The sequence below is a fragment of the Cygnus atratus genome, chromosome 1 (assembly GCF_013377495.2).
Source record: "Cygnus atratus isolate AKBS03 ecotype Queensland, Australia chromosome 1, CAtr_DNAZoo_HiC_assembly, whole genome shotgun sequence".
NCBI classification, from domain to species: Eukaryota; Metazoa; Chordata; class Aves; order Anseriformes; family Anatidae; genus Cygnus; species Cygnus atratus.
The window spans coordinates 35,288,323-35,303,202 of record NC_066362.1 but is presented as its reverse complement, the minus strand read 5'-3'; the positions used below and the strand labels follow the sequence as shown (position 1 = coordinate 35,303,202).

Here is a 14,880-nt window from a genome sequence, read left to right as displayed (position 1 = left end):
CCGTGGCAGGGGGTTGTGACTGAGTGGTCTTTGAGGTCCCTTCCAACCCAAACCATTCTGTGATTCTCTGCACACAGAAAAACTCATTTTGCAACACAAGTATCCACATAAAGCCTTACTTTCTTATGCTAAAGCCTTTGCCGAACTCACCTTTTCAGGTTCCAATAGTACCATACCAGATTTAATGATCATTGCAGCAATACATATGTACCAAACCTTAAACTTGTGAAATTAAATGAGAGTCAGCTTCTACTATCAAAAATGACAAGCCTGTGAGAACAGGTATATAATGTGAAGTGAAGCATTATACAGAAGTGAAGCAGCATCACAACGGCTCCCCTGTATGCTTTAAAATATTTGGTATGTTTGTTACTAGAAGCTCTCAAGTATATTTTTACTACCTTAAAGTCCTCCTAAGCCATACTGGAGGAAAAAAAATAAGCAAAATAGGTTTAAATTTTACAAAGATACTAAGTACCTCTGTTTCTAAAAATCAATAGATGCAGATATCTTCAGATTTGATTTGGTTCAATGAACACAAGAATGTTTTTGGAGATACAGACCCAAAAGAGAAAGCATTAGACTTTTAAAGTTTCTCCTCTAAACAATTCCCTACCAAATTCATGAGCAAAGTATTTATCTATTACCCACAAATGAGCAGGGAAGAGAGAATAGAGTGGACAGAAGCCTGCATTAGGCAATTTAACTTACTTAATTTAAAAGATCACATGAATAAGAATTGGAAAATTCAGTGAAAACCAAATATAGTTCACTTGAAAATTACAAAAAGAAAATCAAATCTCTTGCAAACAAATTTTCGCTAAACAGTAACTAACCATTGCAATCAAATGAGTGTTACCTTCTGTTTTCTGGAACAGAAAAACACACACTAGACCCTACCATGGAAGCTTGAATTGGTACGATAAAGTTAAATGGAGTGACTTTATTATACAGAGCTCATATGTAATTGAATATAGAGTCTGATATTGAAGATAATTGTCCTGGCAGACCAGGGCAAAGGAAAAAGGCTGATAATTGAATCATCGGTATTTGTGTCTTTGTCTTTTTAAAGTACAAGTAGCAGCAGTTCTTCCCACATTTGCAAAAATCCAGTTTTTTCACTCTGCCTGTACAACTCCCAATTCCTTTTACAACCGACTCTTAATATTTGAGTCATTTTTCTTTAATAAATGGAAAAAGGGATACTGAACTTGAATACTGTGATATGCCATCATCCTTTGCTTTATACACACAAGTTTCAGTCTTGAGAGCATCCTAAAGGCCAACAGCACGCTCACCTTTCTCCTCCTCTGCTGTGGCCTCCCAGCACTGTTCCGTAACAGCCACAAAGGTGTGTTCATGAACGCTGCCACCCTCGGGCATCCATTCTCCCAACAAACCCGCCAGCCTTGTCCCCCACTCCACCCTATGGCCTCTACTTAATTCATCTAAATTTGAATGAAACTTTGAATCTTAAAAAAGTAAAGCTATAATTTTACTCAGAAGGGAAATTATCACACAGGCATTCATTAAAACAATGGACGTTACCTCACAAATTACTGCTCCTGTAGAGCCATATTACTTTCCAAATGCTTTGCATTAAATGTCTGATCATACAAATAACAGAAGAAATTTATTTTTGGACGTAACAGTGCAAGAAAGCTTGGGATCCATTGTTCTAGATTTCAAATGTTCATCGTTACCACCTCAACACTTCATCAACTGTTATTCTTCCACATTCAATTAATTAATTTTGCTACTGACCAAATTCTCCTCTGCAATGTCTCTATAAAGAGTTCTCCTTACTGAAGACTTCTAACATTTCTGCTTCCTAACACAAAAATGCAAAAACCTAGAACACCTCTTTTATAATCTCGGAACCTGTATTTACATGCTCAAATAAAAGATTCATATTTCTAGCACAAAAAGATCAAAGGCCATCTATAAATCATCGATGTATATAAGTCTGATAAGAACTATAAGGCACAGTCAAGTTCTTTGCCTGTAAAGAAAACCTCTTAAGGACAACCAAATCTTAAAAAAAATCACTTGAAATAGGAGTTTGTCTGAACAAAATCTGTCCAGTAGTGCAATGTAGAAAAGCAAAATGAAAAATGGACTAATGCCAAAAATTTGAAAGCTACTCATATTATTTTGTCTTTATCTTTCTTTTTTCTTGCTTTAATTCACAATGAGTAGTACTTGGTTTAGCTGGTGTATTTTGGACGTACGGACAAAGACACAATGACTAATTAAATAAAGAAGTTAAACTGGTGCAAACCACTATTCTTAAAATTGAATTCTGTAGCTATTAAAAATAAGTTAATATCTATTAAGCATCAGTAAAACTGATTACTTCCAGACAAATAATTGGCTCCATCCTTTTTTTGCAAGATGCATTCTGAAGACTAATGAAAAGACCATGTAGAAAGAAGGGAAGATCATGTAATTTGCGTGCACTCAAGGGCAAAGCTTAATACTTCAGTTAATACAGCGTGTAATATGAAACTGTATATATCTATACTTGAATAGTAATTTTTAAACAGCAAGATCAAAACACAGATCTAACAAAATGATCTTCCTGGTTAAGGGAGAAACAGTCCAATGCCACAGTCAGGACTGCTTACAGACCACATCAAAACCTAATAATCAAACTTGGATTGAAACTATTACAGATTTGATAAGGCTCTATATATGTCTTCATACAACCACAGAATGGTTTGGGTTGGAAGGCACCTTAAGGATCATCTAGTCCCAACCCCCCTGCCATGGGCAGGGACACCTCCCACCAGACCAGGTTGCCCAAAGCCCCATCCAGCCTGGCCGTCAACACTTCCAGGGATGGGGCAACCACAGCCTCTGGGCAACCTATGTCAGTGCCTCACCACCCTCATAGTAGAGATTTTTCTCCTAATATCTAAACGAAACCTACCCTCTTTTAGTTTGTAGCTATTCCCCCTTGTCCTGTCACTACACCCCCTGACAAAGAGTCCCTCCCCAGCTTTCCTGCAGGCCCAGCTTTCCTTTAGGTACAGAAAGGCTGCTCTAAGGTCTCCCCGGAGCCTTCTCTTCTCCAGCTTGAACAACTCCAACTCTCTCAGCCCGTCTTCATAGGAGCGCTGCTCCAGCCCTCTGATCCTTGAGGTCTTACCAGAGCCTACCCATGACAAGAAATCATAACTTAGAAAGTACTGCTTTATTCATTATCCCGATATTCAGCTCTTAACACCCTTTATGAACAAAGATGCGCAGGATATTTATATAAGAAGTCTGGTAATGAATTTAATTTCTATTTAGAGATAATACCCTTTCATCAGCTCAGGATCCACCAACATTGTTTATGCTTCTTAATTTAAACAAGTAAGGAGTTTATTCTCAGACAGATATTTTTAAGAGCGAACTCAGTAGACCAGCTTTACACAACTGTGAGATAACATCCGCATTACACAGAACAGAAGGTTTTAGTGAATTATGTAGCCAAGAAAGAGAAATTACAGAGATAGGGACAGATTTTGAAAAATGCTAACAAACACTGTAGCTGCGAGTTCTTACAGTGAATTACTGGCTATATGTATGTATATATATGTTTTGTATATGTTAGGCATATTAGCATTGGCTACTTTCACTTCAATGGCAATCTGATATGGCTAAGAGAAGTTGTTTTGATTTACTAGGGAACACAGTCCCAGTAGCTGTAATCTTGCACCTTCACAAGAACTTGTTCTCGAGCAACAGATGAAACAGGGAATTTTTTCCATTTTTCCATATATTTTCCTTTTTTTTTTTTCCAATTTTTCCATTAGGAAAAATGGAAATTTGTGTTCAAATGCCATACAATTCCCTCATCTTTATGCAAGAAGGATTTAGCATGTTCAAGATTATGCTACAAAAGAAATGCAATTGTAACATGCTCAGCTTAGGGGATCAATCTCCTAAAGCACATTACTAAAATCCACACTTCTTAGCACTAAGGGAAAAAGGGAAAATCAGAAGTTTTAAGACTATAGATTTTGATCTTACAAACATACTCAGTGCAGCATTCTCAGCAAGATCAACAAGACTACTCACCTACACAAAACAAAGCAGGCAAACCTTACAACCTACTTTATCTTTTTGTTAGTGTTACAATACCCATGATATAACCGACCATCTGAAAACAAAGTATTTACCTATGACAGACCTTCAGCATTTCAAGAGGAAAAGACATACCTCAAGTAAACAGAACTATGTCTGCTAAAACCTAATTTCTTAAGTGAATTTCAGCACGTTTTAGGGGAAACATCAAAAACTTTCAGCATGCACTTGAGACTAGATATGCTTCACTGAATATGTACTGTCCCAGATACAAAAATAGCATACCATGCATTAGTAAAACGGAGATAGAAAATGTCTGCACATCAGGCTTGTTACGATGTTTCACTTGTATGTTTGTTACTATTACCTAATCCAAGGAAGGGTTCCAAACCAGTCCAATACTGCAGCAGCTTTCTGACCTCTGGAGCCGATGGAGAAAGCCACCCCAAGACATCTCGGCAAAGTTCAAAACTATGGATTGTTTGTTTTTTAAAACCATTATTTAAGTTATGTTTGTTACTTGTCCCTGATGGAATCAAGACTTCACTCAAGCAGGAAACACATTTCGCTCTCAGACATCATCAGCCAAGCTAATGGCAGGCTAACGAACCCAGCTTCGGGAGTAAAAGGCACCCAGAGGACTTGTAGTCGAGACTGAAAGAGAAAATTGTCTTGGATTCCTAGATATGCTGTGCTGAGGGGCAAACCTTTAAAAACAAGACAACTTCACAACAAGGGGAGCTGATTAACTTTAAAGAAGTTAATGCTCAGCATTTATGAGTATAAATAAATCAGTCACCTCACATCACTTGGTTAGAACATAAAAAAACCCTACAACACACACGGAAACGGCCCCAGTTCAAGCGTGGCCCACTTCACTATTTCTGACTGGAGCTTCAGAGGGCTTCAAAAGATATGCCTGCTCCCATTTGTAAAATGTGGTTTGTCTGTCTGAAGGAGATTGTAATGTACAAGCGACAACTTATACTCCAGTCCACCGAGATGCCACTTTCCCGTTGAAAGGCAGCAAGTTTCAATACCGCATGGACTCAGCGTCATCACCACAAAAGGCAAAAAAGCTGAAATTCGCAATCTTGCACCATAACCCCCAGCAACATTCCCCTCCCGGCAGCTGATGACAAAAGGCCTTATCTGAACCCTTTGTCCTCACGAGTTGCATTTACTCGTCTTCGAGTCTTACTTCAGGCCAGCGTGAGCTTACTGATCACGCAAAGGGGTTGAAAAATATAATGAGGATGTCCCTTCGTATCTGCTGACATTATAAAATGGACTATTTCCTCAAAAAGCAATGATAACTGTTGGTCATACCTAGCTCATCCCATACAGAAACTATTTTCCAATATTAACTTCCCCATTTGGTATAATTTTTCTGTAAGTAAATCTTTTATTTGAATGATTTCTTGACAAGTATTGACAATTACAAAGCGCAATATTTATTCCTCTTCCTCTTTTCCTATGCTTGGGTTGTTTTCAAGGCACACATCACTTACGACCTTAAACTATTTTAAATAATGTATATCTCAAAGTTGTATTAAAGCATGTGATCTTTTACTTCATTCTTATTGTTAGAAGCAAACAAGGTTTGTTTAGAAATAATGTAAACCAGCATTAAAAAGTGAAAGATGACTATTTCAAACTTGCTTTAGCTGAAGACACTACACAGACTAAATCTATATTTAGGCTGAGTTTAGATCAGTTATTCTGACCTCATCTAGCTCCTACAGACAACAACACTCAGCAAACGGTTCACTGCAGGTGTTGTTATTCTTTGGGTCCCATTAAAGTGAGACAGGATGGTGAATACTTCCAGCATTTACAAAGGACTGCTGATCCCTGTGCTGCAGGGCCATCAGTCTGGTTCCTGCTTGTGTTCTCTTATTCATTACTGGGCTTGCAGTTTCTTCACCATAACCTATGAATTATACGGTACATAATACTTTTAGTATGTTTTCCCAATATATGGATACCAGTAACAAATATTTTGGTCCTCTTAGGCCTACGTTCAAATATGAAAACATAATTATCAGTTGGTAGCCGTGCATTATATTCAAATGTGTGTTCATATTAGGTCAATCAATTGAAATTATCAACAAGACTGCATCCTTATGAATGATCAAGTGTAGAGAATTTGAGCAGGCAAAACTGGGATGACTTTATAACAGCCTTCAAACTCTAACGAGAACAAAAAAAATAAAGCTATAACCAATAATAAAATTCTAAACAAATTTTTAATAAATAAATAAATTTATATATAATTTAATTAATAATAACAATTAATAAAAATTAATAATAAATTTTCTAAAGCTTTAAAATTTTGCTGCTGCGTGACCACGTACAGGCATTGTTCACTTAACAGAATAAATTAATAGAACTAGCAGGAAAGCTGCTAATTGATTTCTAAAATTCTTTCATGGTCCTCTGGCTTTTCGTGTAATTTAACTTCACCTGTGGTTTACCACACATTTTGATGCAATAAACCTTAACCCAGCATCAGCATCATAGAAGTATGACTGGATTCATTTTTACCTTAACACACAGGTTGATAGGAAAATGAACTGTATGATTATGATCTTGGTATGCACTATTTTTGTCAAAAGCATTCTGAATACATTACTCAGCTATATACTGAGACAATTAACAAGAGGTAACATAACCTAAATTTATTTATACTACCCAGCAGGTCATTCTTTCACTTTCAAAATCAAAGCAGTTAACTTTAATGTGCTACTGAGATACTTTGGAGAAACACACTCATTCCCCCACTGTGTACTGCTAGAACATCAAATCTTCTGCACACAAGCAATCATAATTTTAACAGCAAAACTGTACAAATTGTCCAGAGATATAGCTAAGGATTTTTTTTTTTAACCTTGTCACTGTGCATGAGTACAGATGAAGCAACAGTGAGGACAAAGTGGAACGGTGTTGCTGAAAGCAAATTAGGACTCCTGTTTAAAGGCACAGCATCCAATTTTTGTTCTTTCTTCCAACTATGAAAAGAAGAAAGATAATAAGGAGTTTGTACCTGTATTTCTACTTTGATTAGCCTAGACAAAATTGCTTGATGAGGTATACCCACGATTAACAAATGCCTTCAAAATTCAAATTTCTTTCAGAATTAACAAGTGCTTGAAAGTTCAAGAAGGCAATTATTCTACTTTATTACATAAAAATTAAGCCATCAATTTATTCAAAAAGTAGGTAAATCCACAAGAAAAAATGGGTCAAAGAGAGAAAAAATAAATCACTTAAATCAGTTTTAAGAACTCTTAGTCCATATTTCACATCCCCCCTCTGAAATTAAATGTTTGTTGAATGAAATGCACCCACATACTTCCAAATCAACTTTCAGTCAAATACCAGCTACAGCCCCCCATGCTCAGCTCCCATAATGTGCTGCAGCAGCCTAAGCAGCACTTCACACATAACACCAAGAGCTGACCAAAACCCTGAGTAAGTCAAAACAAATGACTGCATTTGTGTGTTAAATTTTAAGTTACTTGTGAACGCTACATTAAGAAGCACGTATTTTGAATACATATGCAAATTCTCCGTTAAAGTAAAGGTTTCTCCAAAAAGAAAAAAAAAATAACTCCTAAATCAACGTTTGACTTCTTGTTTTCAGGTAAAAGCCTAACACAAACATGCCTTTCTCATCCTGGCCAATCAATCAACACAAGAGATTTGCACCTACTTATTTCCATTGCAAGCATTCTCCCAGAATTTTAAACAGAACACTTCGTACATCTCCGTAAGCTGGTGGTGAAACGGTGCACCACTCCACAGCCAGTGAAATAAATTAAACACAGAACTTCAGCCATAAGGTCTTGAAGTCAAAAAATCAGCAACTCAAGCCCCATTTGAAAGAAAAAGAACCCAAATGTCAATTCTATCTTTGGAACAATAACAAGGGAGTTCCCTGTTTCTCATCATACTGGTTTCTCATTGTAATAGTTTAGGATGTTTTTCCAAATGTCACTGAGGTGCAAGTCCATCACACTTCACCGTGCTGTCAGTGATATCAAGTAAAATCTTCCATTACTGTTCAATCTAGAGTCTGTTAATGCACGGCACAATGATGGACGATCAACCATGGAAAACACTAGGAAGACAACGGTATAAAATGCTGTTAAAGCTAAACACTTCAACAGCAAGGTTATCATCAGTGACGGGCACTGCAAGGTTTTCAAGTAGGGCTGTATGTTCCCACTCAAGACTCAAGTTTTCATTATAAACAGTATATAAATGTTTACAATTTTTTTAGGGGAAGCACTTTAAAGTTGTGTTCCCCCCTTCTGGAGGGGAAATCCTTTAAATATGAACTTCCTGAATCATTCATTGGAAAGCATTTTACCCCACTTAAAATTTTACCTATTCTCTTCAGTGACTATGACTTTTACAATGAGAAACAGACAATAAAATTCCTATAGTGCAAAAAATGAGAATATTTTCTTCACCTTCCAAAAAATATACTCCTTCAACAACAGTAGTACCTCTCTGGAATTACCAGAATTTCAGAAGTGATGTGTATCAGAGACACATCTGAAAGAACACAAAATATTATACTTCTATAGTTTTCGTAATTTGCAAGTCTTAAAAATCAAGAACAGGTTGAGCATTTGTCTCAGCATTAGGTAAGCTGAAGAACGGCACCAAAATTTATTGGCTATCACAGCTAGAAATCTTTATGTGCTAGCCAAAAACCCTTATCCTAGAAGACGTCTTCTTCTTAAGAACTCTTACCCTAGAAGACATCTTCTTCTTAAAAACCCTTAGCTTAAAAGATGTCTTCTTCTTAAAAACCCTTATTCTAGAAGATGCCTTCTTCTTAGTAAAGTAAGTACGTCAGCACAGAACTTAACAATCTGTTGAAATAGACAAAGGCTCTTAAGCTGTTTTCCGTTAGGCAAGGATTTCTCCTCCTCTATTAAAATTTGAGAATGTTGACCTCATTCCAAATGGACACCTTCTGTGACACATGGGCACCAGAACTGGGCAGCAAGAATGGTATCAGTAATATATTACTGTACATCTCTATACTGCTACTCAGTATTCCCTATTTAAGCATCTAAGGATTGCATTTGTTCCCCTAGGCGCCAAATAAACTCATGGTAGTTATCTGCCCACTGTAACAGCCTAATTCTTTTCCAAGTTGCTGCTTTTAGAAATACAAATGTCATTTATATTCTCTTCTGTTAGATGAAAAAAGCACGTTGGGGAAATTCTGTGAGAAAGAGAGAGAAAAGTTGGTGAAACTCACTGATAAGTCTATGCTGTTGGTCCTTATTAGTCACTGTTACCCATTACAAAGTGAACCATTTACTGGCATGTGATAGATATGTGAAGGAGAGATATGTGGTCTCAAGCCTAGACCACAGAGGGCCGATGCGCGTAAGAGGTAGCAAAGTAAAAAGTATGGAAGCATCTGTAATGTCTTACTTAAGTAACTGAGGCAACATTGCTGACTAAGAGAGCTTCAGCAGAACAGGAACTACAGGGAAAGCAGGGCTGAAAGTGGTCTTAAAGGTAAAGACAACAAGTTATACCTCAATACGAGGGAGAAAATTAGAGATAATCACACAAGAACTGACAGAGTCTTCAGCAACCCTTGGAGAAAACTGTTCCAAGATCAATATCTTTCAGCGTTGAAAACTGTATCTCAGTGACACTGTAAAAGCAGAAAAACTTGGCAAGGTTCTTAAGAGTAGCACTGCAGCTCTAAAGGCATTAAATGACAACATTAAGACCAGTTGGTCATGCAAAATATTCAATGGTTAAAAACTGATGAACGCCAACAGCTCTTAACTTTCTGAGAGTGGATATAGGAGGACACTGAGTTCACATTTGTCTGCAGTAGTAACAACCGATTTTTTTTTTTGTCTTTCCGAACGAGAGGTTAAAATCTCCACAAACACTAAAAAAATTCTTCTCACTTCTCATCAGCAGAATTACACTGAGAAGTAATCATATGCAATCCTAAGACTGTGAAATACAAGATGAAATTGAGCATTTCTTCCCTTCTGAAACAGAATGACATGTCTTTGAACCACAGAACCTGAAGGACCTTTGGAAAATATTGCAATATATATAATGCAAGTTCTGAGGAAAGACAATGTGGTTTTAATGCTGAATTCACAAACAAAAGTAGTTATCACTTTTTAAAACAACTAATAAAATAAGGAGGTTCTTGCTTGGAAAAGCTTAAATTTGACGTTTAATTAATTTATCTATTTAGAAAAACAAGAAAAATGGAAAGATGGAAGAAACCTCAATCTCTTCTAGTTTAATCATTTAATTTATTAACTGCCCATAAAAGAACGCACAAAAGACCACCTGGACAGACTAGCCCAGGTTCCTGTCCCTGAAGACAGAACAGAAGATACCGATCTTGTCCATCCACTGAGGCAATATATTTTTATCCATACTACGCCCAAGGTATTTTTGAAAACATTCCATGAAGCCAATTTTACAGCTCACGGTCTGTTCAAATAGGGTATTTGAACATAATTGTATTCTATCAAACCAGCTTTTCACTATCTAACTTTAGAAACATTGCATTTAAACCAGTTTCGTTTCTTTCTCTCTACAGTAAATGTGAAGAACTGATGAAGAAGTTCATTGCCCTCTCTAGACGGTAACAGGCTTGCCTCCCCTTGCTCTATTCTTCATTTCCTTTTTTCTTAAGGGGAACCCCCAAAAGCTTTATACTTTTTACACAGCTACAGTTCTCTGAATTCTTGGGAGACTGTGTAAGCTGGTAATTTTAAAAGCACTGTATTTAAGTATACTGCTTAAAAGCTGAAACAGAACAAGCTGATACAGCATTGCTCACATTTTTCAGCAATATTTACTATTGAATGAATGAATGAAAATTGCAATTCTGAATCATGACTTACAGCACTTTAACTATTATGTTTCCTTACCAATGCCCCAAAAGAATAAAAAGCTACTACCAAAATATCTCTGAATAAAGCACTTGGACTAAACACACTCCTTAATTTGTGAAGTTAAATACATAGCTCTAACTATTAATCCTATGAATGTACCTGTATATGCATTCATGTTCCTCGACGTAATAGTTCATAAGTCAAAATTAATGGGACTTTGCCATAGCTTATTCAGCTCTGCAACACTGGATTAATATTAGTGTCACAATCACATTGAAATATATTTATTTTCTGAGAATGTCTAGAAGTTTATTTCACTTAACTGATTTTTCCATTTAAAAATATTTAGCGTAATAAAAAAAAAATACGGTGCACTTATCGACAGAGCTGTGTTAGTCATTACACAAACCAGTCATAAAGTTAGTTTCACTTTGAATAATGCTAACTGTTCAAGATTTTTTTTTTAGTACTCAGGAAATACTCAACAAAACCATTAAAAAAATCTCTTAGAAGATCACATGCCTAAGCACTCTTGTACTACTGCCGGTCATTTTCAACACTACCGTTCGAATTGATTTCCTTTTTCTAGTTGCTTATACTTTTTCAGTTGAAGAGCAGCCTGCTCATATGCCAAAAAGTGAACATATACTCAGCAGTATTTGAATAATGCATCAGAATGTATGCTTCTGACACATGCTGCAGTATCAACACTGTTAAATATAGTCTTTTATAGAACTGGAACAGTGAGTGATGACAGCTGAAACGAGGTGGGTTAGCTCTACTTTTGCGTATTTGTACTTAATTTTCAGTAAGTTAATGTTTCAGCCTTTGTCTCTGGGTGACAGCTTCACGAGGAAAGAGATGAAGAGGTTGAGCGGTGGAAAAAGTGTCAGTTCCCTTTTTTTCGTTCCCTCAAAAAACCCTGACAAAACCCCCCAAAAAACACACAGCGTGCAACCTAGCCTCAAAGAACTACAACTAGAGAAGATGGGTTACCAAGCGCACGCTGGAAGGCTGTGCTTATTTAACCTACATCTTTTCAGCCATGGGTTCTTATGTTGACAACCCGCACGGCCCACCAAGCAGCGCTTTCTGCTGGCCAGGAATCCTGTTTTGCTGCGGAACACACCATCAGGCCGGGCCTGCTCGCACCTTCGGGGGCTGCTTCTTGGGGAATTCACACATTCGCCGTCAAAGTTTAAACGCAAGGCATGAAATGACAGCCGCGGACGGGCTTCAGGACACCCCAGCGAGGCCAGAGCTGTAATTTCTGGTTAAAAAAAAAAAAAGCCCGAGCCGTTTCCTCCCTTCGGGGTAAAGAATGGCAGAAGCGCTGACGGGGGGCTGCCCTCCCCGGGCCTCGCAGCTCGCCCCGCGGCCTCCGGGCCCCGCAGAGCCCGGGGCCGCCCCCGGCCTCTCCCCCCCGCCGCCGCTGCCCCCCAGATCCGGGCTGAGGGAGCAGAACGGCGCTGCCGTGCCCGCCCCCCCGGCTCCCCGTGCCCCCCCGGCTCCGCCAACCGCCCGCGGGGGGGGGGGGGGGGCCGAGGGGAAGGAGGGCGCTCCCCGCGCCGGCCGAGCGCCACCGGGGGCGGAGGGAGCCGCCCGCGTCGCCCAGCCAGACCCGGGTGCCCGTCGCCTTCCTCCCTCACCAAGTGTCGCCCTTGCGGAGGGCGGTTTTGAGCAGCGCCGCCACGTCCGTGCGCTGGGTCTCCAGATCCGCCGCGCCTCCCTCCGCCATCTTCTCGCCCCGGCGGCAGCGACAGCGGCGGCGGCAGCGGCGGCGGCAGGGGCAGGAGCGGGCCGCGCTGCATGCTGGGACTGACGCCGCCGGGGAGCCGCCCTCGGCCCCCGCCCTGCCCACGGGCCGCGGGGAGGGGGCGCGGGGAGGCGCCGCGCCGCAAGGCCGCCTGGCGGCGGGGAGGTCTCGCCGCTGAGGGGCCGCGTCCTGCCTGAGGGATGGGCCGTGGTGGTGGCCCCGTGGCCCTGTGTCCCCTTGTCCCCGTGGCCCTGTGGCCCCGTGGCCCCATGTCCCCGTGGCCCCATGGCACTGCCAGAGCCCGGCATGACCCGCGCAGATCGTTGTCTGTGAGACCGACCACGCTTCAGAATGGGGCAGAAAGGGGAGATCGCCTTTCTGGAATAAAGGGCTGCTTGCGTTCCTTCAGTGTTTTCATTGAGGTGTATGCGTGGTGAGGTGCTGTGCCTTGCTGGTGAATGTGTTGTCCATAGGTTTAAGTGGTTTGGATTCCTGGTGTTGGGATAGCTGCATAACCCATGTCACTGTGTGAATGCTGTTGGGAATGTGGACGTGCTCGGTGACTTGCTTTAGCTTTCCCAGACCTTTACAAAACCACAACGTAATTTGTTGTGTTTGTTTCAGTCCTTCTTATCTGGGCCTGATGTCCGTACAAACACTGCAACCTGACATCTGGCACCTCACCAAAACCGGAACGAATGCCCGTGTTACATGGTGGTAACGAGGAGCGCTTTCTGTCTCTCTTCTCACTTGTGTATAGATTTCACCAAATTGTACAGAAATCTTGGGCTGGGGGTCAGGGGGCAATGCTGCTTACAAATGCTGCTACAATGCTGCTTACTGAAAAGTTCCCTTCTGCAGATCCAGCAGCGTATCCATAATGCACGCAGATGTATGCTGAGCCCCCTTCCTCCACCCAAGTCGTTACAGCATGCTGAATTGTATGACTAATGCTAGAAATGCATCACAGGCTGCCACTCGTATATTATAAGCTATTGGATGTTGTTAGCTATTGGCTAATTAGCACGTATGAGCTAGTAGCATGTAGCTGTTATACATAGCACTAAAGATTGCTCTTTAGATACACACATGGCAAAAAAAAATGAGTGGGAGTAAAGTTCCTTTACAGCCACGGTAGTCCAAAACTAAGTAAATATTTTGCCAGGATTATCAGTAAAGATGATGATGTTGAAGTAAAGGCAAAGTCAGGGCCTGTATCTGGAAAGAGAATATAGATATGGAAGTCATACCTCCCAAGAGGTTGGAGGGACTGATGGTGACATTCACAGCTTCTGTAAGAGCTGGAATATGAAATTCCAAGATGAAGGACAAGTAAATTAAAGATATCTGTCGTGGAGACACCCATCTCCTCATCTTGGTAAACAAATAAAATGTTTTAAACACCAAAAGTTACCTGTATGCCAAACTTAAATTATTACAAAAAGATATTTTCTTGTCAATTTGGAAAAAATATTTCTTGATCCACCATGGTTGCTTTGCCAAAAGACTCACCTGGAGCCACCTATGCCTCTATGTTTTGGGTAGCATAAATGCAGTTACTTGTGTTCCTTATATCAGTCTATTCATGGTACAAAAACAGATACTAGATAGACATTAGGTGCTACAGTTACTAGACTGAAAAGCACATGACATGCCATTTAAATCAGAGCTTTTTCTAAGAATCGAAATGGAGAGATGAGTAACTCTGATACTCTCAGTGCTATGCAAGAAGTAATTGTGCCTTTTACAGTACAACAGCAGTGTAAACTTGAGGTAGTCTTTCCTTTGCTCAAAATTATTGAAAAATGCCAATTAGTGATGAATCTGTATTTTTACAAAAGTTTTCTGAGCTAGCAAGGAATTGTTTCCAAGTATATCTATCCTCAAAGGTGCCCAAGGATCTTCATCTTAATCTAGTAGATAGAAACAGTGCCGGAGATACCGATGAATGACCACCTACCTTCTCTGATGAAAAATAATCTTTTGTAATATAGATTTATGTCTTCCTGCTTTTGATATAACTGAAAGCAGGAAATTGTAAGGCTAGCAGAAGTGGCAGACTTTCCAGTAATCACTGGGCCTCTGTTGTTACCTGACTTCACTGCTATATGATGCATTTTTCTAAACATGTTTTTTTGTGGT

General features: G+C 39.7%; 1 protein-coding gene across 4 annotated transcripts in view; it reads right to left on the bottom strand.

Annotated features, from left to right (window-relative positions):
- USP15 (ubiquitin specific peptidase 15) overlaps positions 1–12,837 on the bottom strand; it is an 81,489-nt gene extending 68,652 nt beyond the window's left edge. Inside the window, exon 1 of one of the 4 annotated variants that reach the window (XM_035543981.2) lies at positions 12,632–12,837. In XM_035543981.2, the coding sequence (XP_035399874.1) occupies positions 12,632–12,720 (89 nt within the window). In that variant the 5' untranslated portion in view covers positions 12,721–12,837. The remainder of the gene's footprint in view (positions 1–12,631) is intronic. The other 3 variants (XM_035543982.2, XM_050711005.1, XM_035543983.2) reach the window with 3 other exon arrangements.
- Between the last annotated feature and the right edge of the window lie 2,043 nt (positions 12,838–14,880).